At 44.8% G+C, this 24,786-nt stretch overlaps 1 protein-coding gene and 1 pseudogene across 1 annotated transcript; both read left to right on the top strand.

Moving 5' to 3' along the window:
* Window positions 1-258: 258 nt before the first annotated feature.
* Window positions 259-23,669, top strand: FNTA (farnesyltransferase, CAAX box, alpha). Its single transcript, XM_060237076.1, has 9 exons — window positions 259-538; window positions 1,629-1,714; window positions 8,015-8,129; window positions 11,535-11,639; window positions 12,582-12,708; window positions 13,421-13,569; window positions 14,697-14,759; window positions 17,579-17,750; window positions 22,945-23,669. Exons 1-9 carry the CDS (start codon window positions 273-275, stop codon window positions 23,074-23,076), a joined length of 1,215 nt encoding a protein of 404 aa, XP_060093059.1. The 5' UTR covers window positions 259-272; the 3' UTR covers window positions 23,077-23,669.
* LOC132570644 (U6 spliceosomal RNA) lies at window positions 22,573-22,671 on the top strand (annotated as a pseudogene).
* Window positions 23,670-24,786: the final 1,117 nt, after the last annotated feature.

Raw genomic sequence — 24,786 nt, 5'->3', positions numbered from 1 at the left:
CAAAAGCTTCCGAAGAAGTGAGCTCCGACCCAAATGCACGCTGGGTGAACGGTGGTTACGACTCCTATTGCCAACAAACATCCACTGCTCCGCCATATTCTCGGACATGGCGCCGCTCTATCCCTGCGTCTCTATCGTGAGACCGCGTCTATGCTGTCCATTGAGCAACAAGAAACCGCAGTGAAGTCCGCCGCTCCGCTGAGGGGAGAGTCTGTCCTTCCCATCTCTATGGTCTCTTTCCACAATCTTCCCATTGGGGGCGCCTGGGCGAAATGTCTCCGTTTCCGCCTTGGAGGCGCTCTGGGCGCCTGGCTCGTCTCTATGGTGTGTGGCCGGGGAGAGTCCTCCTAAGGCGGCCTCTCTCGTTGCCTTTCTTCCGGGATGAGTGGGAGGCCGCGGTGATGATGGCGGACGAGGAAGGGAGAGCGGATCCGGAGCCCTGTGCTCCTCCTCACCTGGAGACAGACGCGGAGGCCGCCGGGGACAGCGAGCTGGAGTTCGGGATCCCCCTGGAGTCCGACGGCTACGTCCTCTACAGGTAGTGGCTGCTGCCGCCGCGCAGGGGTAGTGGAGCCAGGGGTCCCCCTGGGAACAGCCACGCCTTCTCCCCCGATCCCACAGGCTTTCTTTTGGGGTCACTCAAGGGGAAGAAGGGAGGAAAGCTCTCTGCATAGGCTCCGAGAGGCACGCTTGAAAATAAACCAGCACGCTTCGAGAGTGAATTGAGGTATTGCAGTTTAGATTACAAATAGGGAACTCTCTCCCCTGTTGCAGCTTTAAATCTCTGAACCTGCATGCCTGGTGAGAATTGCTGGGTTTAGAGGAAAAGGCTCTCTGTGTATGCTTAGAGGCATGCGCTGGCATGAAGTATACACTAAACGGTGCCAAGTGTTGGTGAATTCTGCTGTGGCTGACGAAGGTAGGTTTGACTATCAGGAAATCTTGTTGGTCTAGATAGAAGGTGTTACTGGCTACCTTGTGAAACTATCTGCTGTTAATGTCATACATGAGTGTTGTGACTCTGCCCTGATGTTGTTGTTTGGATGAAGTGGGAATGGTGAAAATCAGTTCATGCATGCATAAGTCCCATCAGTTCTCCTCCCATGTCACCATGGCTGGGTTGTAGGGTTGTCAGCTCTGGGTCATGAAATACCTGGAAATGTGTGGGTTGAGCCTGAGGAGGGTATGGTATGGGGAGAGGAGGGACATCAATGGCATATACTCCCATAAAGTCCACCTTTCAAAGCAGCCCTTTTCTCCAGGTGAACTGATTTCTGTTGCCTGGAGTTTTGTTGTAATAGTGGGAGATCTCCAACTACTACCTAAAGATTAGTAGGCCTGGTTTATGCATGTGCACCAGAAGTGCATGCTTTTGCAACTGAATGGGATGGTAGCATTTCCCTTCAATAACAGAACACTTCTTAGAGTTACTGCGATGGCAGGAGTTGCTGTGATCTCAAGCAGCTGTACACTTCAGGGTCTCATTTGACTCTCATTATACAGTTGTAAGCACCAGTGGACATTGCTTTACTGAGTGGTACTGAACCTAGCTGTTGCCAAAACCTTTGAAATGCTTGCTGCTTTAAGGCTGCTTTTACCCTTTCTTGTTGTCAATTACATCTTTACAGGGACCGGAAGGAATGGGCTGATATTGAGCCAGTGCCTCAAGATGATGGGCCAAACCCAGTGGTTCAGATTATATACAGTGAGAAATGTAAGTTGTTCCGGGGCATTTTAATAAACAAGTGCAGGGGTGGCCAACGATAGCTCTCCAGATGTTTTTTGCCTACAACTCCCATCAGCCCCAGTCATTGGCCATACTGGCTGGGGCTGATGGGAGTTGTAGGCAAAAAACATCTGGAGAACTACCGTTGGCCACCCCTGAACTAGTGAGATGCCTAACAAGTAGGAACGTGTATAAAAAGTGGCTATAGAAACAGGCTGTAACTGATTGGGTGGACAAGGGTCAGCCTCCACTTTCCTTCCTAGATGAATTTGCCTGCCTTTCATTCTCTTAGCCCTTGCCTTTTCGTTCTGGCCCTTGAGAGTCCTGGCCTTCTCAGATTCTATGCTGTGGAGGGATAGTTTCCAGTGGTGCTTCTACAGCAGTGGAAAAAATCGTATCCCAGGACTCTCCCATCTACATGCATAGGGCAGGTCTAAAGTTATTGCAGGTGTTCCTCTTAAAGAAAAGAATTGGGAGCGTTGTGGGAGCGCAGAAGCACAACTGGTGTAGGAAGGAAGACGATGATGATGACTCAGACTTGGAAGAGTATACTTGCCCTTAGCAAGAAGCGGTGGTGATTAAAGATTGTCGATGGTTTCACCTATGTAAAAAAAGAGTGATTAGGCTCCATGTATGAAAAATTAAAATAGCCTTTGGGAGCTTGAGTTCAGAGGTGTCTGCCCCTGCATTCTCTACAGAAATACCTGACAACTCAGAAGATGCCAGACTGACACATGGTCTTGTGGGAGCAAGCCAAGAGCAGCCACACATAGCTTCAGGTGTTTCATATGCTGGTAAAAGCAATAAAGGGAGAGGATGCTCTTGAATATTCCATGTCAGGTGCTTTCCTTGATGTTGCTCGTTTCTTCAGTGCCCACAATGCTTTACAGAGTCTTGTAAGCAAAGGAAAGACGTCCTTGCCCTGAGGAGGTTTGCAGAGCAGGAATTCAAACCCAGTTGTTGCAGGTCCCAGTTCAGTGTTTTAACCAGTATGCTGTGCCAGCCCCTCCAGCTTTTAGGGAGGGTGTGGCGGAACCGGCCCGATTCTGCCTTCAGACCCGGTCCCGTCTGCTCCCTTCGGAGTCGCCAACTCCTGGAGGGAGCTATTCCTCCTCCTGCCCCTTGGGCGCGCTGCCACCACCTGCTCAGTCCCGGGGTTCAGATTGAGAGGAACAGGACTCCCAATCCCCCTCTCCTGCTGTGAGGCTAGGCCTCCAGGTCCTCTGCCACCCTGCACTTGGGTTTCACAGAGACCTCAGCGCTTCTTTGGGGCACCCCTGGAGGATTGGCACCTTATCCAACTGCATGCCTTCCTCCTTCCCTGGGGCCCCCTTCTCAAAAACAGCGTGGCCTAAAGCGGTTTGGGGATCTATGTGGTACAGAGATTGCCAGTATTTAAAACAGAAAAAACATTTATTTAAAAGAGAAAAATATAGGAAAAGAAAAACACCAAAACAAAAGCAGTTGCATCTACAAAATTAGCACAGCACAGCCCAGCACAGCAAAGCCCAGCACAGCAAACAGCATAACAAAATAAAGTTGATTATAAACGCATCCGGCTGGCCCTGATCTAAACTTGCCCTGTCTTGTGAAGTACTTACTTAGTCTGCCTGCCTGGAGGCCTCATTTTCCTGAGCAGGCCTCCCCCACAGGCAGGAGCCTCCATTGCTCACCACATGCTCGCTCGAGCCCCAGTTCAAATCTGCCTTCTCTTCCTGCCTAATACATGCAAGGAACCACAGCACTTCCTGCCTCTCTAGGAGATTTTCCCCCTAGCGTTGTTGGTTTGGCTCTGGAAGGGGGGGGGAGTGAGGGGAAGGCTACACAGCCTGCTGAATGGATTTACTGATCCCTGCCTTTTTGGATGAAGCACCAACACTCTCAGATGGCGTTTCTCCACACGTCCCCCTCCTTAAATTCTGAGCCGGAGGGGTTGCCTCCTACAGAGGTGACCCCGTAGCAGAATCCAACCAAACAAGGAGAAACCCATTAACCAAAACATTACACAAACATTCAGGTATTTCTCCAATAATACACAAAGTCCAGCACCCTAGGTGCCCATGTCCTTTCTGGACAAAACGTTGCATGGCTGCATGCAGCAGGAATGTCCAGTCTTTAATATGTACTCCTCCATCTCCCAGGACCACCTCTGGAGTTTGGTGCTCTCCCTTCGTTGCTGCTGTTGCTGGGGTGAGTGGTCCATCAAAGGAGGAAATTCCTGGCCCCACATATGAGGTTGGAAACTGCCCAGTTCCCACACAGTTGCCTCTTCTTTATCCCTCATTGGTGGAATGTTCCCTCTGTCCACTCTGTCCTCCCAGAAAACTACCTCTGGTGCTGCAAACAATTGCTGTCCCAGCTTCTTTTTGTCTCCTTCCTTCCTACCTATGTGCCCCACCATGGACCTCGCAGAGAATGGCTGTGGTATATTCACCTGCACCACTTGAACTGCCTTTCCCATTTTCTCCATAGCCACCACACAGTTAGCATCGTCTAGATCATCCACAATCATATGGGGTCCCTCCCATTCCACTTTCCATTCACCAGTATGAAGGGGCAGGAAAACCATCACCCTATCCCCTGTCTCAGCTTCTGAGAACTCCACTTCCTGGTCCCTTGCCACATCGCACAGTGTTTCCAGCCTCGGGTCACTTTGAACCTCAGACAGGAACATTTCTGGCTGCCCCAGACTTCCTATCATCTGTTCCTTCAAGCCACCCCTAGTCCCACTGTTTCCAGAACACTCAGCCAAAGTTTGATCTGGGCTCTCCGCCCCCTCAGTTGGTTTTTTAGTGTCAACCAACTGAGCTTCTTCCTGCCTGGAAGGCCCCACAGCATCCTGCTGCCCTTGCGGAAATTGGCACCCCTCTTCCCATTGGGCACACCCTCCTGCAGGGTTTGAGACAGACTGGTCCTCCCCCTCCCTGGTTGGTGGTGAGGTGGCTCCCCTAACGTTGCCTTCCTCCCCCCACCTTCCCCTGAGGGTTTGGCTTGGGTTCTCAGTCCCCTCGGTTGGTTTTTCAGTACTACCCAACTGACCCCCTTCCTGCCTGGAAGGTCCCACAGCTTCCCAGGATTCCTGTCTGCCCTGCTTCAAGACGACCTGTTTTGAGAGCGTCTCGGACGATCCCACTTCCTGATCCACAGCTACTTGGTGAACTGGTTCCAACCTAAGGCCGCTCCGGACCCCCTCCTGGAACCGCTCCCGTTCCCCCAAGCCTTCAGCTATGTGCTCCTCTGAGCCCACATTAGCCTTGCTGCTCTCAGAACCTCCTGTGAAATCTCCACTCTCCACCTCGGTCTCTTCAGCTTGCACATCCTTTACGCTAGACAGGTTCCCTTCCTCGCTAGGAACATCCACAGCCTCTTGCTGCACTTGGGGAAAGCTACACCCCTTCTCCCCTTGAGAACACCCTACTCCAGGGCTGGAGACAGGCTGGCCCTCCCCCTCCTGGGTGACTGCCCTCTCTTCGTCCTCAGTAACCTGGGCTATTTCCCCCTCCCTGGTTGGTGGTGAGGTGGCTTCCTTAAAGTTGCCTCCCTCCTCCCACTTTCCCCTGGGGGGTTGGCTGCGGGGTACAGCCCTGATAGAGTACTGGCCAACCAACAAATCCCGGCCCAATAACACTGGAACTGTTTGTTCCTTCATTACCCCACATTCAGAATAGGATTTACCTTCTTGTGGAGCCAAACCCCTGAACTGCTTTCGGGAGTGGTCTGGCCCCAGTTTAAACCTTTTAAATACAGTGGCTTTATAGGCCGCAAAAGTTATCCCCCCATCTTCCATAGGCATGCTGTAATAGATGGCTGAAAGCTCTCCAGTCAGGTTGCTACAGAGGTAAGACATATAGTCCTCCTCTGCAATCCCCCACTGTTTGGCTGCCCTCTCAAAGTTGGAGAGGTATGTGGAGGGGTCTTCTCCCTCCTTGTACACTGCAAAGTCTTTGGGCGTGACTTGGATCTCTTTGCTTAGTTCAGCTTCCAGACGTAGCACCTCAAGCTCATGGCGACGTTGCTCTTCTTGTTCCCGTCTGCGGATCTCTGCTTCTTCCTGTCTGCGGATCGCATCCCTCTCTGCTTGTCGTTCCTCTCTCTCTCTTTCCTCCTGTCTGCGGACTTGGTCCGCCTTGATACGCATTCTCTCCAGTTCCATCTGTAGCTGCACGATTACTTCTGACTGGGTGGGGGCCACTTTTGCAGGGGCCCCTGCATGCTCAAGATGCTCCAACAGGAGGACTTGCATATCTACTACAGTCAGGTTGTCACACTCCAGTTCGTGCTTTGCGCACTCTTCCTGGAGCTGTGGCTTTGTCATCTCCAGGATTTCCAGTTTCTTCAGGATTTCCAGTTTCTTAGCACGCTCCATCCTAACTAGCTAAACTTTCCCTACTCCAGTTGACCCGAAAAGAAAACAAAACCGCTGTTGCTTCCTCTGGGTGCTTGCACGTATCAAAAAGCAAAAATGCCTGGCCAATCAAGTTCTCTGTTTGTTCTCATCCCACCGCTGCCACCAAGTGTGACGGAACCGGCCCGATTCTGCCTTCAGACCCGGTCCCGTCAGCTCCCTATTGAGTCGCCAACTCCTGGAGGGAGCTATTCCTCCTCCCGCCCCTTGGGCGCGCTGCCACCACCTGCTCAGTCCCGGGGTTCCGATTGAGAGGAACAGGACTCCCAATCCCCCTCTCCAGCTGTGAGGCCAGGCCTCCAGGTCCTCTGCCACCCTGCACTTGGGTTTCACAGAGACCTCAGCGCTTCTTTGGGGCACCCCTGGAGGATTGGCACCTTATCCAACTGCATGCCTTCCCCCCTTCACCTGGGGCCCCCTTCTTAACACAGCGTGGCCTAAAGCGGTTTGGGGATCTATGTGGTACAGAGATTGCCAGTATTTAAAACAGAAAAAACATTTATTTAAAAGAGAAAAATATAGGAAAAGAAAAACACCAAAACAAAAGCAGTTGCATCTACAAAATTAGCACAGCACAGCCCAGCACAGCAAAGCCCAGCACAGCAAACAGCATAACAAAATAAAGTTGATTATAAACGCATCCGGCTGGCCCTGATCTAAACTTGCCCTGTCTTGTGAAGTACTTACTTAGTCTGCCTGCCTGGAGGCCTCATTTTCCTGAGCAGGCCTCCCCCACAGGCAGGAGCCTCCATTGCTCACCACATGCTCGCTCGAGCCCCAGTTCAAATCTGCCTTCTCTTCCTGCCTAATACATGCAAGGAACCACAGCACTTCCTGCCTCTCTAGGAGATTTTCCCCCTAGCGTTGTTGGTTTGGCTCTGGAAGGGGGGGGGGAGTGAGGGGAAGGCTACACAGCCTGCTGAATGGATTTACTGATCCCTGCCTTTTTGGATGAAGCACCAACACTCTCAGATGGCGTTTCTCCACAGAGGGACTTCTGAAGCTGCTTTATGCTGGATTCAGACTGTTGGGCTCTTCAGGCCAGTGTTGTCTGCTCTGACTGGCTCCCCGGGGTCTTAGGCAGAGATCTTTCAGCATTTCCTACCACCTGATCCTTTTAACTGGAAATAACAGGGATTGAACCTGGGACCTTCTGCATACAAAGCAGATGTTCTACCCTTAGGAACTTCACTGTGTGGGACTCCAGAGATGGTGTGCCAGGCCTAAAGGGCAGCAAGCAGGAATAGGCAAGAGTCAATTAAGAGCACAGACTACTTGAGGGCAGCTGCTAGAGTTGAATGACGCATGTCAGCAGTATAACAGCAAACATAGAGATGTGATGGGGCAGCACTTTTGAGACTGTCAAGAGAAGGACAAGGAAGTTGTTTGTGTTCGACATGAAAGAGTTGGAGGAAAGAGTATAGGGCAGGGGTGTCAAACATGTGGCCCGGAGGGCTCCCATCAGCACCGCAAGCAAGTTTGCTTCCTTCTCCCTCTCTCTTGCTTCCTTCAGTTATCAGAGACTGTTAAATAAAATATTGCAAGAGTGCTAATCTTTTGTGCGTGTTTAATTTAAAGCTTTTTTAAAAAAAATCTTTAATTGTGTTTGTCTGTGTCCTTTATAAAGGACACAGTCTCCACTACCTGGCCTTACATTTCCTGATACACATGGCCCAGCCCGACAATATGGCATTTATGTCACATGCAGCCCTCATGAGTTTGACACCCCTAAAATAGGGATTCCATAAGGAGCATCGCAGTGCCCCAGTGACAGGAGCTGCGAAGCACTTTGGCAGTAGCATTTTGAAATGAGACATCATGATTGAAGGGTGGCCAAGGAAGGCCAGAGTGAGATTTGGCCTAATGCCCACTTCTCTGTCCAGTTAGAGACGTGTACGACTACTTCCGAGCTGTTCTGCAGCGTGACGAAAGGAGCGAAAGAGCTTTCAAGCTGACGGGGGATGCCATCGAGCTCAATGCTGCAAATTACACTGTATGGTAGGCGGCAATGTTCACATTTTAATTGCTCTTATTGTTTTTGCAGTGGCTTCAACTTTCTGAAATGGGTGATGATGGGTTGTTTTAAAAAAATGAAAAATCAGGAGTTCTTCACAATAGCCCTGGCTGGGGCAGGGGGCAGTAGCAGATGTTATCATGAGGCTATTAAGGAAATTTGAGATTTCCTTTTTTGTTTTGACTCCTAAAGTGCTAGGGAGATTTCTTAGGCTGGAACCAGGTTCATAAAAATCTTTTTTGTTGTTGTTTACGTGGAAACAGAAAAACAATGACATTATGTTAAAGGGGTCTCCCTCAGTAAGACTGCGTAAGCAAGCAGAACTTTCTCTTTCTGGTTTCATGCAGTATGTATGAGACTCGGGTGCCGTGGAACTTACCATGCAACCAGAGTGGTAGCACAGTAAGAGACCAAGATAAACCAAACGACTGTGCTAAAAGAATAATGACTCTCTCCCAGCCTTACGAAGTATCAAAAATTAATTCACAAATATACAAATGACAAGCACAGCACCAAAACCTAAATGAGATATATGGCTCCAACATTCTCCTTAATCACTAAAATATAAGCATCTGTCCATTCTTCAGAGAAGTAATTAGGAGTCCATTATATGGATACTGATATGATGTGAAAGATTTATGTTTTTTTGTATTACAGAAGATAGAAAGCCCCATGTTTAGAGTAGAAGATTTACAGAAAACTTTATTACACAAAGAAGCCAGATGGATTCATTATTTTAAAACTATGGAACCATTAGGTATGAACTAGTCTTATGATCTTTCATGTTTTATTTAAAATATTTGTTATGCAGTATTAGCAAAAAAAAAGGATTTAGCTGTAGAAGTGGGTTTCCATAACTGTGCATGGTACCTTTAATTTGGATAAAGTACAACGGCTGTTGTGGGCTTTATATTGGAAGTTGTCATGAGTATTGTAAGCCATTGTCCTGGAAAGAGAATCCCAAAGAGTTTCCGATACACGTATTCTGTGTAATTTTGGTTGGATATATATGTTGTTCTTTTGGATAAGTAGTTTGTTACATGTTGTACTTTGTTCATAGATAATAAGTATTTCGGCTTTTGGTAGAAGCTGTTGTACAGTGAAATGTGAGACCTTCAGCTAGCGATCACATGAGGACAACTATACCCTTCAAGCCGACTTCTTTGTATGGACTCCTATTGCTCCTCTGAAGAATGGACAGATGCTTGTATTTTAGTGATTAAGGAGAATGTTGGAGCCATATATCTCACTTAGGTTTTGGTGCCGTGCTTCTCATTGTCATTTGTACTTTGTATATTTGTGAATTCGTTTTTGATACTTTGTAAGTCTGGGAGAGAGTCATTATTTTTTTTAGCACAGTTTGATTTATCCGTAACACATGGCCATTTTTTAATCTCAGAGGATGCCATGTGTTTTATGTGACAAGGGTCTGGGAAGTGCAGTGGAAGAGCTAGACTCCTTTCTGGAGTGGGACCACATAAGATGTACCCTTGAGGAGTTGCACTTGTGGCAGGTTTGGTTCAAGGCACAATTCAAAGCTTTTCTTGTTATCAAGTCACAGCGGACTAATGGTGACCCTGTAGGGTTTTTATGGCAGGTGATGCTCAGAGGTGGTTTGTCACTGCTTGCCTCTGAGCCAGGACCCTGGACTTTCTGGGTGGTCTCCCATCCAAATACTAGCCAGGGCCAACCCTGCTTAGCTTCCAAGATCTGACCACCCAGGCCAGTGCCTTTAACTCTCCTAACCTTCTCCATCTGCATAATGGAGGGTGAGACCATACTACCTCGCCACTCAAGTGCTCCTGTGATTGACATGTGTGTGTTTGAATAGGGTATACAAACATAAAGCCTCGCATGTGTTGGCTGGAGCACCACGATTGGTATCCCAAATAAAATCTATGAATCAACCACACTGTCCATTGAATGTGTTTTTTTCTAGCCTGCCTGTCTTCCAAGGAGTACAGAATGCACGATTCTCCTTTCCAGCCTTTTTTATCCTCACATATGTCCCTGGGAGATATTGAATGACCCAGGGTCACCCAGTCAGCTTCACTGGAAAATAGGAGTCTGAACCCAGGTCATAACTGGACATGCTGAACTGTTTCATGTTAGATGTGACATGTATGCATGTTGCTATCCAGTGGCCAGGGGAGAGCCCTGCCTGAACTAGGCTGGGATGTTAACCTTTAAAGCCCTTAAAGGCCTTGTGGAAATCTTCTTATCTTGGAGTGGTAGACTGATTTGGCTTAGGTTGATAAGAGTGGCTTATATTCCCAGTTTTAATACAGCATTTAAAAAAATGGTTTTTACATTTAGTTTGGTGGTTTTAATTGACTCTGTACCGTAAGCTACTTTGAGAGATTGATAAGGATGACAGTCTTTTCAGAGAATGAGATCTATGCTGTCTTCAGATGCTGCTTTGATAAGGGTTTGCAAGCCCCAGGAAAGTTCCCACCAAATGAAGGGAAGGAGATGTTTGCCAGCTCCTCCTTTCTGCTGCAGACCTCTGACCTCCCCCCAGGCTGTTACTGGGGAGCCCCTTCTTTCTCCAGAATTTCTGGGGTTCGGGGAATCAATGTCAGCAGGAATGGACAGTCAAGGCGGACTTGTTCAGCTGATCCCTTGCTGCAAGATCCAGGCCACATTGGTAATTATCATTACCAATACTGTGTACCTAGCCCAATACTGTCCCTGGTCAATGAATGCTCTCGTCTCTTAAATTGTTTTTATGTTTTTATTGTTTTATTTTATTTGGTCACACAAATGTGACTGTGTGACCTCTAATTCGTGAGCCGCTGTGAGCCTGCCTTGGCGGGGAGGGCGGGATATAAATCAAATAATAATAATGATGTATCATCTGGAGCTTATCTGATCACCCAACTGGGAAAATGCCAAGCAGTTGTTGATCCCCCCCCCCCCCCAGTATAGTGCCTTATTTGCACTGGGTGCAATCCAGGTAAACTCAGCTGTTCTGATGCCCCTTGAGAATCAATGTGACTTAAACACACAGATTCTTTTCTGGATTGCCCTCGGTGTGACTCGCATAGCTCTCCTTGCACTCATTTGTATGTCTTGAGATTATTTCAAGTGGCAAATTGAATGGAGGATTTGCCAGCCAGATGGCCCTCCCATTCATACAGCCTCTCAAGCTTGGGATGTGGGACAAGGTGTCAAATTTCAGGCAGACAGTTGCTGTTCTTTTAACCTTTCTATTTGGCATAATGATTTTCCTAGATTCTACAGGATTCCATTCCATACAGAATTGTTGGACTTGTTTTTAAAATTTTGCTCATGTAATTTTTGACTCACAGTAATTGGCTTTTATTAATCTGTACCAGTACAAGGGAAAAGTGGAGAAGAATCATGGCCCAGTTTCTTTTTTTCTGCAGGCATTTCCGTAGGGTTCTTCTGCAGTCCTTGAAGAAAGACCTGTACGAGGAACTCAATTACATCACAGCTATCATTGAAGATCAGCCAAAGAATTATCAAGTCTGGTAAAGCCTGGTTCTGTTGTTTAACACCAGTTATTTCCCTGGTCAATGAATGCTTTCTTCTCTGAACTAGGGAGGGCACATGATTACATACAGACCATGGCTCAGGAGTCTAGCCAGGCGCATATGGCATGGATGCTTCAGAATAATTCAAGTTGCTTGTTTATGTGCTATCAGTAATGCACATGTTACATTTTGAGAGAGGCCATGAAAGCAAGAGGAGGCAAGCAGTGTTCACAGAAAACCAGAAGGACAGTCTTTAGATTGGCTGTGATCAGTGTTCCCTCTAAGCTGAGTTAGTATGAGCTAGCTCACAGTTTTTTTAGCCTCCAGCTCACACATTTTTGTCTTAGCTCAGGAAGGATGACACCAGAGCACAGTAATTTATGCAGTAGCTCACAGCTTTAATACCAGTAGCTCACAAAGTAGAATTTTTGCTTAGAGGGAACATTGGCTATGATATAGATATGGGTCAGTGAAGCCTGCCAAACAAGAACAACTATAATGGAGCATTAATAAGTGTGTTAAGAAGAATTATCAAGATGCACTGCAGTGAACAATAATTCCACTTGGGGGACTGTGTGCCTAGCCCAATACTGTCGCACCACTATTGCATCTCCTCAAGGTGGTCTGGTTCACACATGCATGTTCATTGTTCGTGTGTTGGCAGTGGCATCAAATGATGACTGGCATGGGTGAACGAGAACGCAGCTGAATTGCAGCTGAGGAAACTTTAATATAATCTGGTTATCAACTCAATGGATTTAGTTTGCATGATGTACAATTCTGAACCAACCCGGTGGTTGCATGCCATCATTAAAGTTTTGTTGCATTGCATTTTTTCCCCTGGTGAATACCATCCAGCATGATGTTTTAACAAACAAACGCAAAACCCATTACTAGTAAAAGTCACCAAATGTTTTAATATATGTTATGGTTTCTCAGGCACCACAGACGAGTGTTGGTGGAATGGCTGAAGGATCCATCCCGGGAGCTGGAATTCATAGCGGACATTCTTAACCAGGATGCCAAGAACTACCATGCTTGGCAACACAGGCAGTGGGTCATTCAGGTATATATTTTTTGCTCTTGCTGTTACTAAGTAAGCGTCTACCTTATCCTGGGATTGATAAGTGAAGGGGGATGGCTTAAATATCGCAAAGGATTGCAAGTTCTCCCTAGTAATCATGATTCTCTTTCAGTGAAAGTCAGCATGCCAGCTGAAAGATCCAATTCCCAAACCTTACTTTCCATTCCTTCACCTGCAGAAATGAGTTGAGTGGCAACCAGAGACAGAACTCTTTCAGTAGTGGCTCCTCTCCACTGGCTTGTCCTCCCTTCTATCTGCTGAGACAGAAAAGAGATACATTCCAACCCCTTTGCAGTTGGGTTTGAACTTGAGTCCTGCCCCTGAGTTCTGGTTTCATTCCTGATCACGCTATAGATGGATTGTTTTATTTTTTTGTGGAGAGGGAAATCATAGTTAAACGCAGATCATAATATCAGTCCACTCACAAGACATGGGCTCCTATGCATTGTGTCTAAGACGCTGTTCTGTGCACACAAATAAGCATCCTATTGCTTCTCTGGTTTGCATTTCCAAATTATAAATACTGACTTGTCTGTCCACCACATAGTTTTATTTGTCTATAAATTTATGCTGATATAGCCTCTTAGTCTAGAGCTGCTTTCCCAAGAGATAACCGAAGCAATTTTCTTCAGTTTGCTTCCTCTCTTGAAATCTGTTCTCCCCCCCCCCCCCCCGCCCCTTGATATTTCCTCAGGAATTTAAACTGTGGGATGATGAACTGGAGTATGTTGAACAGCTTTTGAAAGAGGATGTCCGAAACAACTCAGTCTGGAACCAAAGATATTTTGTCATTTCCAACACAACTGGATATGATGACTCTGTTGTTATAGAGAGAGAAGTCCAGTAAGTAGAAATTTCTCCCTTTCACCCCATTTACATAGGAAGAGGAAATGAATACATCAAGCATCTTCTGGCCAGCTGAGATATCGAGAAGACACTGCTCTACTGCTTTCCTTTAGTTTTGGGTATCCTCAGAGCTTCTTTGTTAAAGGGATATTTCCTTCCTCTACTCAGGCAAAGCACATATATTGTGGAACTGAGGTATACGCTTTGCCTGTTCCTCCTTGACTCAAATCTCTTTCCTTTGGTGTTTTCTTTGTCCCAGATTTTAAGTTGTAAACCTCCTCAGGGCAAAGATCTGCTGTACAGCTCAATGCACAGCAAAGGCATGGGATAGTGTAGGAAAAAGCATAAAGTTCATTCCTCGGGGGATGGAAATGCCCAGCACAGATTGCTTAAAAAGCATTTGGTTATCTTGTGAACATCTTTTTTTATCAGCTGCCATCTGAGGGCTTGTCTGTGTACCGTGCCTACTAGGAAACAATTTAGGGACCATCTCTCCCCATATGAACCCCAGAGAGCACTGAGGTCAGCCGGGAAAAACTTGTTGACTATTCCCGGACTGAGAGAGGTGAAGCTGCAATGTACCCGTAACTGGGCCTTCTCTATAGCTCCGAGCCTATGGAACCAACTTCCAGAGGAAATGCGGGCCCTGCGGAACCTTGAACAGTTCTGCAGGGCCTGCAAGACCTTCCTCTTCCGACTGGCTTTCGCTGATGAAAATGGAAATTGCTAAGGAAACCACCATCATAAAAAAGCAAACATAGCATTAGCACTTTTACTAATTTAATTTTTAAAACTTAAGCAGATTTTTAATTAAAATGTTCATGATGTTTAAACGTAATTTTATCTATTTGTATAATTAAACCTGAATTATGTTGTTAGCTGCCCTGAGCCTGCTCCGGCGGGGAGGGCGGGATACAAATAAAATTTTGTTGTTGTTGTTTTAATTTCTTTATAAAAAGAATCTTTGTCCATTCTAAACAAAAGAAATAGGGGGCATGAAGTCCCTTTTCCATGAGGAGAGCACTGCCTTTTCCTCTTGGAATTGAGCACTTTTGTACAGATTTAACACAGCTTTATTTCTTCTCTTCCCTTTGTCAAATGCTTTTATTTCCTCTCCTTTTCAGGTATACTCTAGAAATGATCAAGATGGTGCCTCACAATGAGAGTGCTTGGAACTATTTGAAAGGGTGAGATGCCAATGCCTGTTGGCAGCTGTGACAAGCTCAGCAAACAAGAAAAGTGCAGGGTGTGATATTTGGCACAGAGTTGCAGCGTGTACATCACTGCAGGGAAGACCCCAAATGTGTTGGCTTAAATCAGTAAATCAGGAAGTGTACTTCAAGAAGCTAGTTTAACAAGCAATTCCCAAGTGAGAATGTGTTTGAATTCTGTAGGATGAATCCCAATGGTATGCTTGCAACCCAGACAGAATTTGAGAAGGGTACCTTTTCTCACCCCAGCAAGAGAAGCAGCACCTGCCGAAGTTCCTCTTCTGTTCAGCTCTTAAAGGCACAGGAGCCCTGGACCTCTTGGCCACTAGTCATTTTACTGCTGTAGCTTGACATCTGCCAGAGTGTTCCCTTGAGAGGAAAAGAAACTTGTAGCCAATGTTCCCTCTACGTTGCAGAGCCTTGTGAGCAAAAATTCTACATTGTGAGCTACTGGCATTAAAGTTGTGAGCTACTGGCATTAAAGTTGTGAGCTACTGGCATTAAAGTTGTGAGCTATTTTATAAATTATTGTGCTTTCCTGAGCTAAGACAAAAATGTATGAGCTGGAGGCTAAAAATCTGAGCTAGCTCATGCTAATTCAACTTAGAAGGAACAATGCTTGTAGCATAAGCATATTGGACTGTATTCTGATTTCAGTTGTTTTTATATGGCTGTTTTGGGTCAGAGTGGAGAGGGCTGCTTTACTCAGGGAAACACATGATGGTTACAAATGCCTCACCTTGAAGGAATCGTCAATGAATGCAGTAGACATATCAATATGATAATAGCAACAAAAGAACAAAACAAGGACACTGATTTTTTAAAATGGGAATTTGAGAGGAAATTGCCTGTATTTAATTTATTCTGTGCATCTCTGCTGGCACTAGACGATAAGGACAAAGCAAGCCAAAATGCTAAACATTAAACAAAAGAGAATATTTAAAGCACTTCACACCACAGTAACCTACACCGCAGCAATGTAAGGTTGACTATATTGGCATACAAACTCTTACTGAAAAGAGGGTGGGGGCGGGGCTGAGAGTCAGCGTGAAGAAGATTGCCTGAGCATAAGTGGGAGAGGGAAAAAAGAAGGAACAAGGATCTAAAAGTTCAAATAAACTACTTTCCTTCATGCATTGTTCCTCCTTATTTTTCTCTGAGGAGCTGGGAGACCTAGTTTTGAATCCCTGCTCTTCCCTGGACACATGCTGGGTGACTCGGGGGCCAGTCACACACTCCTAAACCTAATCTTCCGCATGGGATTGTTGTGGGAATAAATCAAAGGAAAGGAGAATGACTTAAGCTTCCTTGGCTCGCCACTGGGGAGGGGGGCAAAGTATAAATAAAGTAAATAAACATGTCAGCCAACCCCCTAGTTGTGTGTGCAGTCCACAGCAGCAGTGGTGGGAGGCAAGGGAAGGCCCTGAAACATCTGGGTTACATTGGTTAGTTAAGAGGATGCACATTCCGGTTGCCTGGATTCCTCCTCTTGTGATACTGCAGCCTGTGCATCCAAAAGCATAAGAGCTGGGTACCCAAAGGTTGGGTGGGAGAAAATTATGAGAAATAAACAAAATATATGTATTTATTATAAAGTACACTAATACTCTACTTTAAAAACCATAGGCACATTCCTCCCCTGAAGTAGCAAATATTTGAACGTAAAAGTCCTGAATCTATATAACAGGATATCTCCAGTTTAAGAGCCTTGAACCAATAAAAAGGACCAACAGTTCTCTAGGCCAGGGGTGACCAACAGTAGCTCTCCAGATGCTTTTTGCCTACAACTCCCATCAGCCCCAGCCAGCATGGCTGGGGCTGCTAGGAGTTGTAGGCAAAAAACATCTGGAGAGCTACCGTTGGCCACCCCTGCTCTAGGCTGATCACCTTGAACCACATTAAAACAGGACCAAAAGCATTTTGGGTTCTAAGGCTTTACTCAGTGGTGAGGTTGTTGCATTCATGTACACTATGGCATATAAATGTGCTAGTGCCAAGGCAAGCTGATTAGAAGGCTTTCCAAATATACACAGCACTTGTAAAAGTTGAGTTCCAGAGAATAGTGTGATATGCTGTGGGGGGAGGTCCCCTAACCAGCTTGTGTCACCTGTATAATTTAGATGAACCCTGTCTCTGGGAACGTACCTTTGGTGGAGAAGAGAGCCCTCCATACGTCTAGGTCCACAAAACCAGGGAGCTGGGATAGACCGCTTTACAGCATGTCTATTGCCTTGGTCTTGCCATAGTCACTGATATTCGCAGCTGCTGCTTCCCAGGAGCAAGAGGAAGGATTCAGAGTAAAGATATTGGCATTACAAAGCCAACACATTGAAATGTCCTGACATTAAGAAGCCAGCGATGCTAGTACATGTGCAGGTACGCCATCCGCACCCCTAACTCCAGTCGTGCTTATAGCGTAACCCTTTGTGGCTGAACAAGTTAAATTTTGCTGTACGGGCGAGGCATTCTCCTCCTCCTCGTTCTTTTGGTTCTTGCAGCTCTGTGCATATTTCCACCCTTGTTTCCATCTTGTAGCGCAAGGCAGGGGGAACTTCCTTTCTACTGATGCTCGGAATATCCAGTGTTTATTTCATTATCCAGTTGAGTTGGGTTTGCAGGTTTAGGATATATTGTGAAGTTGGTTACTCAGAAATGTTTTTAGCAACAGATGATCCATAGCTGGCAGTTTATTCTTTCTCTGTGATTTCAGAAGATCTCAGACTAGCTACAGTCGAATATAAGGGGTAGGAAGTGATCTTCACACCCCAATTCACAGTGGTGTCTTCTTGCATCAGGATTCTGCAGGATCGTGGTTTATCAAAATACCCCAGTCTCCTGGAACAGCTGTTGGACTTGCAACCGAGCCACAGTTCTCCCTACCTGATTGCTTTTTTGGTGGACATCTATGAAGACATGCTAGATAACCAGTGTGAAAACAAGGAAGAAACACTCAACAAAGCATTAGAGGTAAATATAAAGCCTGTCTTTTTAAAAATCCCTGCATTTGCTTAGCTAGTCTGCTGTCATTTTTAGCCTGGTTGGCAACTGCCAGCAGAAGATACCATTCTCTCTTCCTGTAAACTTTCATCATTGCAATTGAGAAAGTAGACGGTGGTGCAAAAGATGGCACCAAATTTTAATCCATTGCAATGGATTCAAATGTAAACAATTTTTAACATTGTCTCACATAGTTTGAACATTTGCACAATTATAAGTAAAGAAGAATATAGGAAGGCACTTCTGTGCAATATAGTGGAAGCTGGGAGTTATAATTTACAGGGCTTTTTAAGTGGTGGCACCTTGTCTGTGGAATGTTCTTTTCCTTGATGCTTGCCTGTTGCCTACTGTTCTCACTTTTAGGTGCCAGACCAAAACATTTATTTTTTACCCAGGCATTTAATTCATATTTTACATAGTTTTATAGTCTGATTTTTGCATGAGAGGTATTTTGAGCGTCATTTTAATGTTATTTCTATGTTTTATGTTATTTTTATGCTGTGGCTGTTTTTAATAGTTCATTAATAGTTAACAACTTTTGTGGTGTTAATTTTTTTTATGTTGCTTTATTAGCCACTTCAAGCAGATTTTCTGGAAAGGTGATGTAGAAAGCTTCTAAACAACTTCCCTCAATTATTTAGTTATTTATTCAACTTCTGAAGTTCTCTTGAAATACACTGACATAAATACGTTTTGCTTGTAGTCACTGCCAATTTCATACATGCTGTTGATCAAATTGTTAATATTTAATGTTTGTCTCTACAAAAATATGTTTGAGGCTTTAGGGCTGTTCAGGTCAAGGCAGATAAGTTTTCTGTTCATCACACAATGTGCCATTCTATGCATATGCAGCGTCTGACTTGTCTTCATGTCTAATATATTCTCCAAACTTCTTATTTATTGCTGATGGCTTCCAGCCAGAACCGTCTTGTTCATAACGTGTGGGTGGTGAAATTTGCAAAGGTGCTATCTAACACCGCCTACTTAGATTTGGCAATGCGTTTGCTGCTTCTGTTGTTTTGGTGACAAAATTTTCAGTTTTGAGACTTGGCTATAAATTGTGGTACATCAGGTGTCACTTAGACAAGAAGGATTCAGAAAATGGTGTGTATTTATTAGTGTCCCTTAAAATGCCAGTCTGATGCTTTATAGGCCTATCTGGAAGACTTACTTAGTGTTCGTGGTCTGTTCATTTCCCTTGCTAGGCCAAATCCCAAAGGCCAGATTGAACTCCTTAATGCTCCAGTGGGGGGTGGCTCTTCAAAGAAGGGGAAATCTTTATATGGTAACAACCCCCTGTGTTGTTTTATTTAGCGATCCGAAGCCCAGCACTGTAGAATGAATAGAGGAGAGTCAGTTTGGTGTAGTGGTTAAGTGTGCAGACTCTAATCTGGGAGAACCGGGTTTGATTCCCCACTCCTCCACTTGCACCTGCTGGAATGACCTTGGGTCAGCCATGGCTCTGGCAGGGTTGTCCTTGAAAGGACAGCTTCTGGGAGAGCCCTCTCAGTCCCACCCACCTCACAGGGTGTCTGTTGTGGGGGGAGAAGACATAGGAGATTGTAAGCCACTCTGAGTCTCTGATTCAGAGAGAAGGGTGGGATATAAATCTCAATTCTTCTTCTAGATTACTTTGCTACTCTTGAAGATACGCCAACCTCCTGTCTTTACCTACTTACTTTGTTTATACCCCCATCTTTTTCCCCAACGGAGACCTTAGATGGCTGGCCTAATTCTCCTCTCCTCTGTTGTATCCTCACAGCTACCCTGTGTGGTAGGTTAGGCTGAAAGTGTGTGACTTCCATTGAAAGTGGGGATTCAAACCTGGTCTGATGTTCTGACCATTATACCACACCACCTCTTTCTGAGAGCTGTTTTATATGCTATGCCAAAAAAACAGGAGGTGGTACTGTAGATTTTATTGCTTCAGATGCTGTGTTTGTGTGTATGCTGTATTTCTGAGTACTCCAGCAGTAGAGTTCCAGTGTTGTATAATAACTAATACTGAGCTAAGAGCTGGGATGCTCTGGTTCAGTATCTCGGTCAGCCATGAAACTCATCAGTAGACTTTGGACCAGCCACACTCTGTCTTTCTCTTGGCCTTAACTACTTTGGAGAGTAGTTAGCGAGGAGTGGAGAAGTGGGTAGACCTCCTGAGCCTCCTTGAAAGATGGGTGGGGTAAAAATGTGGTTGATTTTAGGGAGGGGGGAATCTAGTGTGTAAACTAGCAAGACAGGGGGAAATTATTGGCACAGGCTTGGTAAAAATATTATGTTTAGTCTTTACCCTTTCTCTGAAGAACTCAAGACAGTATCCATGGGATTTCTCTCATTTGTCCTCATATGAATTTGTTGAGATAGGCTGAGCATCAGTTGCCTTCAGCTACCCCTCTCTCCAAGTGACCTTTCTCTTTGTCCGAATGAAGATTTGACTCCAGGTATCTGGTCGGAGCATTATCTGTTCTGCTGTGATGGTTCTTTATTGAGAGGGGCTGTGGCTCAGTGGCGCAGCATCATAATTTGGCAGGCAGATGGTCTCAGGTTCAATCCCTGGTGTCTCCAGATAGAAAGATCAGGTAGTTGGTGATGGGGAAGACCTCTACCTAAGACCTTGGAGAGCTACTGCCTGTCTGAGTGGACAGTACTGACTTTGTTGAAACAAGGATCTGGTTTAGTATAAGGCAGCTTCATGTGTTTAGATTTCAGGGGCAGAAGAGATGTTCATTCAGCTACAGAGTGTGACAGAAATCAGGTGGTGACTGTTTAACAGTAAATATTCAACCCAGAACAAAGCAGTAGACAAGTGACACCTTTAAGACCAACTAAGTTTTATTCGGAATGTAAGCTTTCGTATGCTCTAAGCAGACTTCATTAGGCAAAACTGGAATGGCAAGTAGCAGTTCTTAATATAAGTAGGCAGTGAGTTTGTACGTAGAATCATGGGAATGTTTTTAGCAGATTAAAAGAATCACAAATTGGGGTCTGTGTTTGTTAGTTAATGTTGTTAATTGGGCTGAAAAAACATTGGAGGATGATAAAAAACAGATTGATGTCGTAGGTGTGAAGTGCCATAAATCTTGGTAACATTATGCCTTTGTTAGTTTTGGGTTTAAATAGAGGGCATAGTTACTCAAGAGGTTATAACATCATTATAGTTTGCCATTAGAAAAAAAGGAATACATTAAAATACAGTGGGGGATGGGTTAGTATATGTAATAAGATAGCCAATATCCCTTATTTGAGTATGTCAATACAAAAAAACTCCCAATATTCTGATACACTGTTGTAAAAGAGAAATACATATTAGTTAGCCATTAAAAAAAACAGGGTACATTAAAATATAGTGGAAGGTGGGTTAGTATATGTAATGAGATAAACAGCCCATATCCCTTATTTGAGTATGTAAAAAAAATTTATTCTGATACACTGTTCTAAAAGAGAAATGCATTGAAATACTGTGGATGTATAGCTATACTCAGTGAGAGTTGGTTTAGCATATGTAATGAGATAAAAAAACCAATATCCCTGTTCAGTCCTGGGGAGGTGTTTGTTCCAAGTTTCATAATAATTTGTAATTCAGCAATTTCTCTCTCCATTCTGTTCTTGAAGTTCCTTTGCAGTTTATCACCCTCCAATGTTTTTTCAGCCCAGTTAACATTAACAAACACAGGCCCCAATTTGTGATTCTTTTAATCTGCTAAAAACATTCCCATGATTCTACATACCAACTCACTGCCCACTTATATTAAGAACTGCTGCTTGCCGTTCCTGTTTTGTCTGATGAAGTCTGCTTAGAGCATACGAAAGCTTACATTCTGAATAAAACTTAGTTGGTCTTAAAGGTGCAACTTGTCTACTGCTTTGTTCTATTGCTTCAGACCAACACAGCTGCCCACTTGGATCTATTCAACCCAGAGTAAACCTGGCCATTGGTTGGCCCCTAGTTAAAGTTAAATCGATGTGAATAAGTCCTTGGAAAGCCCAATATGATTGCTGTGGCAGCATTTCTGAGGGCAAGGATATGTTTTCTCTAGTGAAACCTGCAGAGGGCTCAGTGACAGGCTTAAAATATTGGAGTGCAAATAGTGTCCCTAAAACCCGTGGCTGAGAAATTAAAAATGGAGTACACTTAACTGCATTTGTGCATACTGTCCCTATCCTCTGCCTTTCTCCTCTGTTTCTCTTTCTATCCTAATAATTAAGTTAGTCTTAATTATGGTGTGAATGACAACACCCTGGTTTATTCCCCAGCACTTCCCTCCATGGCTGTAGAGCAAAGGTGGTGGTAACAGCATTTATTGAGGCAACCCAGGCTCTGAGTGCTTGGTTTAAATCCAGGTAAATGTCAGCATAAGGTGTTGTCAGAAGAGGCGGAAGGGAGCTATTTCACTTCCTCCCTTTGACCCACTGCAGCCACCTGAGTCACGTGGAATAACTTTCTCCAGGATCAGAAAGGACTTACTGGGGGGGGGGGGGCAGGGGTCATTTCGTAGAAAAAGAGGAGCCAGAGCTCATTAGCACAACTCATTTGCATTTGCCACGCACCCCTGACATCACCAGAAGGTATACTAAATTATATCAGCTCAGCATCTACCTTAAAATGCTTCTTGAATTATAATTGTCATAACAAAACCTTACTCCCATCATACTTTTAAAATGACTTTCTCCTATGTGGCCACAGTAGCATGAGGAAGATTTTCATCAGTCTGCTTTATATGTTTTGGGTGTTTTCTCATTTTTTTTGTGAGAACAAATATTGGAAAGTTTGCCAAATCTTTTAAGAGTTCAGCAAGTGCTCACTTCGGCAGCACATATACTAAAATTACAATGATACAGAGAAGATTAGCATGGCCCCTGCGCAAGAAAAAAAAAAGAGTTCAGCAAAATTCTCATAGGGGATTTGAACAATGAAGCCCAGAATCAAGGGGGGGGGGTAAGAAAGAAAGAGCACAATAACATTTAGCTGTTCCAGATCTCTGCTCCTGTGAACTCTTGTCCAAAATGAGGCTGCGGGGGGTCGGGGAATGCAGCAAAGATTTTGATTCTTGCATCTGTGGAGCACTGCATTAAGTCTGAATCAAGCTAATGAATAAATAACAAAACTATGCAAAAAAAAATTTAACAGCCTTGTGTATTTTTGTTTGTTTGTTTTCCCTTACTTCAGTTGTGTGAAATCCTGGCTAAAGAAAAAGATATCATACGGAAGGAATACTGGAAATACATAGGAAGATCCCTGAAGAGTAAACACAGCCCAAATGTGGAACAGAAAGTGCCAACCGAAACTGATGAGCAGTAACTTCACATAAAGGGGAGGAGCCTATTTAGCTCTATGGTGAATTAAGCTACGAGAGTGGGGAGAGCTGGGCAGGTGACCTTAACTGTTGTTGATTACCCTCTTCCTAAATACGGTGTAGTTAATTCATTACTGCAGAGGTATTGCTTCTAACCACACCAAGAGCGCAAAGCGTTTGGCATAACAAACTGACCCCTGGTAACTGCTGCAATACACATTGGCTGTGTGGTGGTCCAAAGCACTGTGTGTGTGTGTTGTTTCAAAGTTAGTAATTACTTGAATTGTACCAAATAAAGGAATTGTTTCTGAACAGTATATATGAAGAATGCTACAAAAGCTATTTTCATGCCCTAAATCTGTTTCCTCTACACAGCGGCCCCCATTCTCATCAGAGCAAATTCATGTAAGAAACCGAATGTATTTGAGGTGGATTGCGGAGATCTTTGTATACAATAGATCTGTTAGAGTGACTTAATTTTTAAGTCACTGCAAGGAGAGAATGCAATCGTATGTTGGAACAGCTATGCAACACTGACTGTGTTATTATACCCAACTAATGCCATCAATAATTTGTAATAAAAGTATATACACTTGTACCAAGGTTTGAATTTGCATCTTGTATTTCAACTTCTTTCAAGTATCTCATGGTAATGGTTGTAACTTCCGTGATCAGAAGAAGAAGAAGAAGATATTGGATTTATATCCCGCCCTCCACTCCGAAGAGTCTCAGAGCGGCTCACAATCTCCTTTACCTTCCTCCCCCACAACAAACACCCTGTGAGGTGGGTGGGGGTGGAGAGGGCTCTCCCAGCAGCTGCCCTTTCAAGGAGAACTTCTGCCAGAGCTATGGCTGACCCAAGGCCATTCCAGCAGGTGCAAGTGGAGAAGTGGGGAATCAAACCTGGTTCTCCCAGATAAGAGTCCACACACTTAACCACTACACCAAACTGGCTCTCCAAACTGCTTTGCATATAGACAGTCCCAGGTTCAATACCTGGTGTCTCCAATTAAAGGTTCTGTGATGGAAGGTACTGGGTGGAAAGCTACAATTCTCTCCCTGAAACTCAGAAAAGCTACTGATTCAATATAAGCCAGAGTCATATGTCTACCTAGCTCAGGCGTGCCAACACATAAGGCCAGGGGCTACACTGGGTTCTTTAGAGGTTCCTGTGGCATCTCTGCTATAAACTATACATTATGCCAGAGGTGTTGAACTCACTTGTTATGAGGGCTGGATCTGACATAAGTGTCACTTTGCCAGGCTATGTGTGCCATAAATGTAATGCCAGGTACTGGAGATATAAACTTTATAAAGGACACAGGCAAACCCAATTAACAATATTATTTTTACTCAAAATACAAACACGTTTGGAAACACTGACACTCATCTCCCTGGTGCCCACCCTCCCACTTCCACCACTCATTACTCATTAGCACTGGGACAGTATAAAGGGATATAATGCACAGCCACTGTCATCAACAAAGGTAAAATGACCAGTTACTTGTGAGATGTTTAGGACGGGCCAGTTCTGGCCCACATGCTGAATGATTGATTCCCCTATATTGTGCTATTGAATCATCATTCTGTAGGACGAGGCAGCCAAGGGCCATTTAGCGACCACTGTGGCTTTAGGGACCACTAGTGAGTCTTGGTCCCTGATTTCATAGCTGCCTATCTAATGCATGGAAATCTTTGTTCCCTGAGTCATTCAA

The sequence above is a fragment of the Heteronotia binoei genome, chromosome 4, assembly GCF_032191835.1.
Source record: "Heteronotia binoei isolate CCM8104 ecotype False Entrance Well chromosome 4, APGP_CSIRO_Hbin_v1, whole genome shotgun sequence".
NCBI lineage: Eukaryota > Metazoa > Chordata > Lepidosauria > Squamata > Gekkonidae > Heteronotia > Heteronotia binoei.
This window is presented reverse-complemented; position numbering and strand designations above follow the sequence as displayed.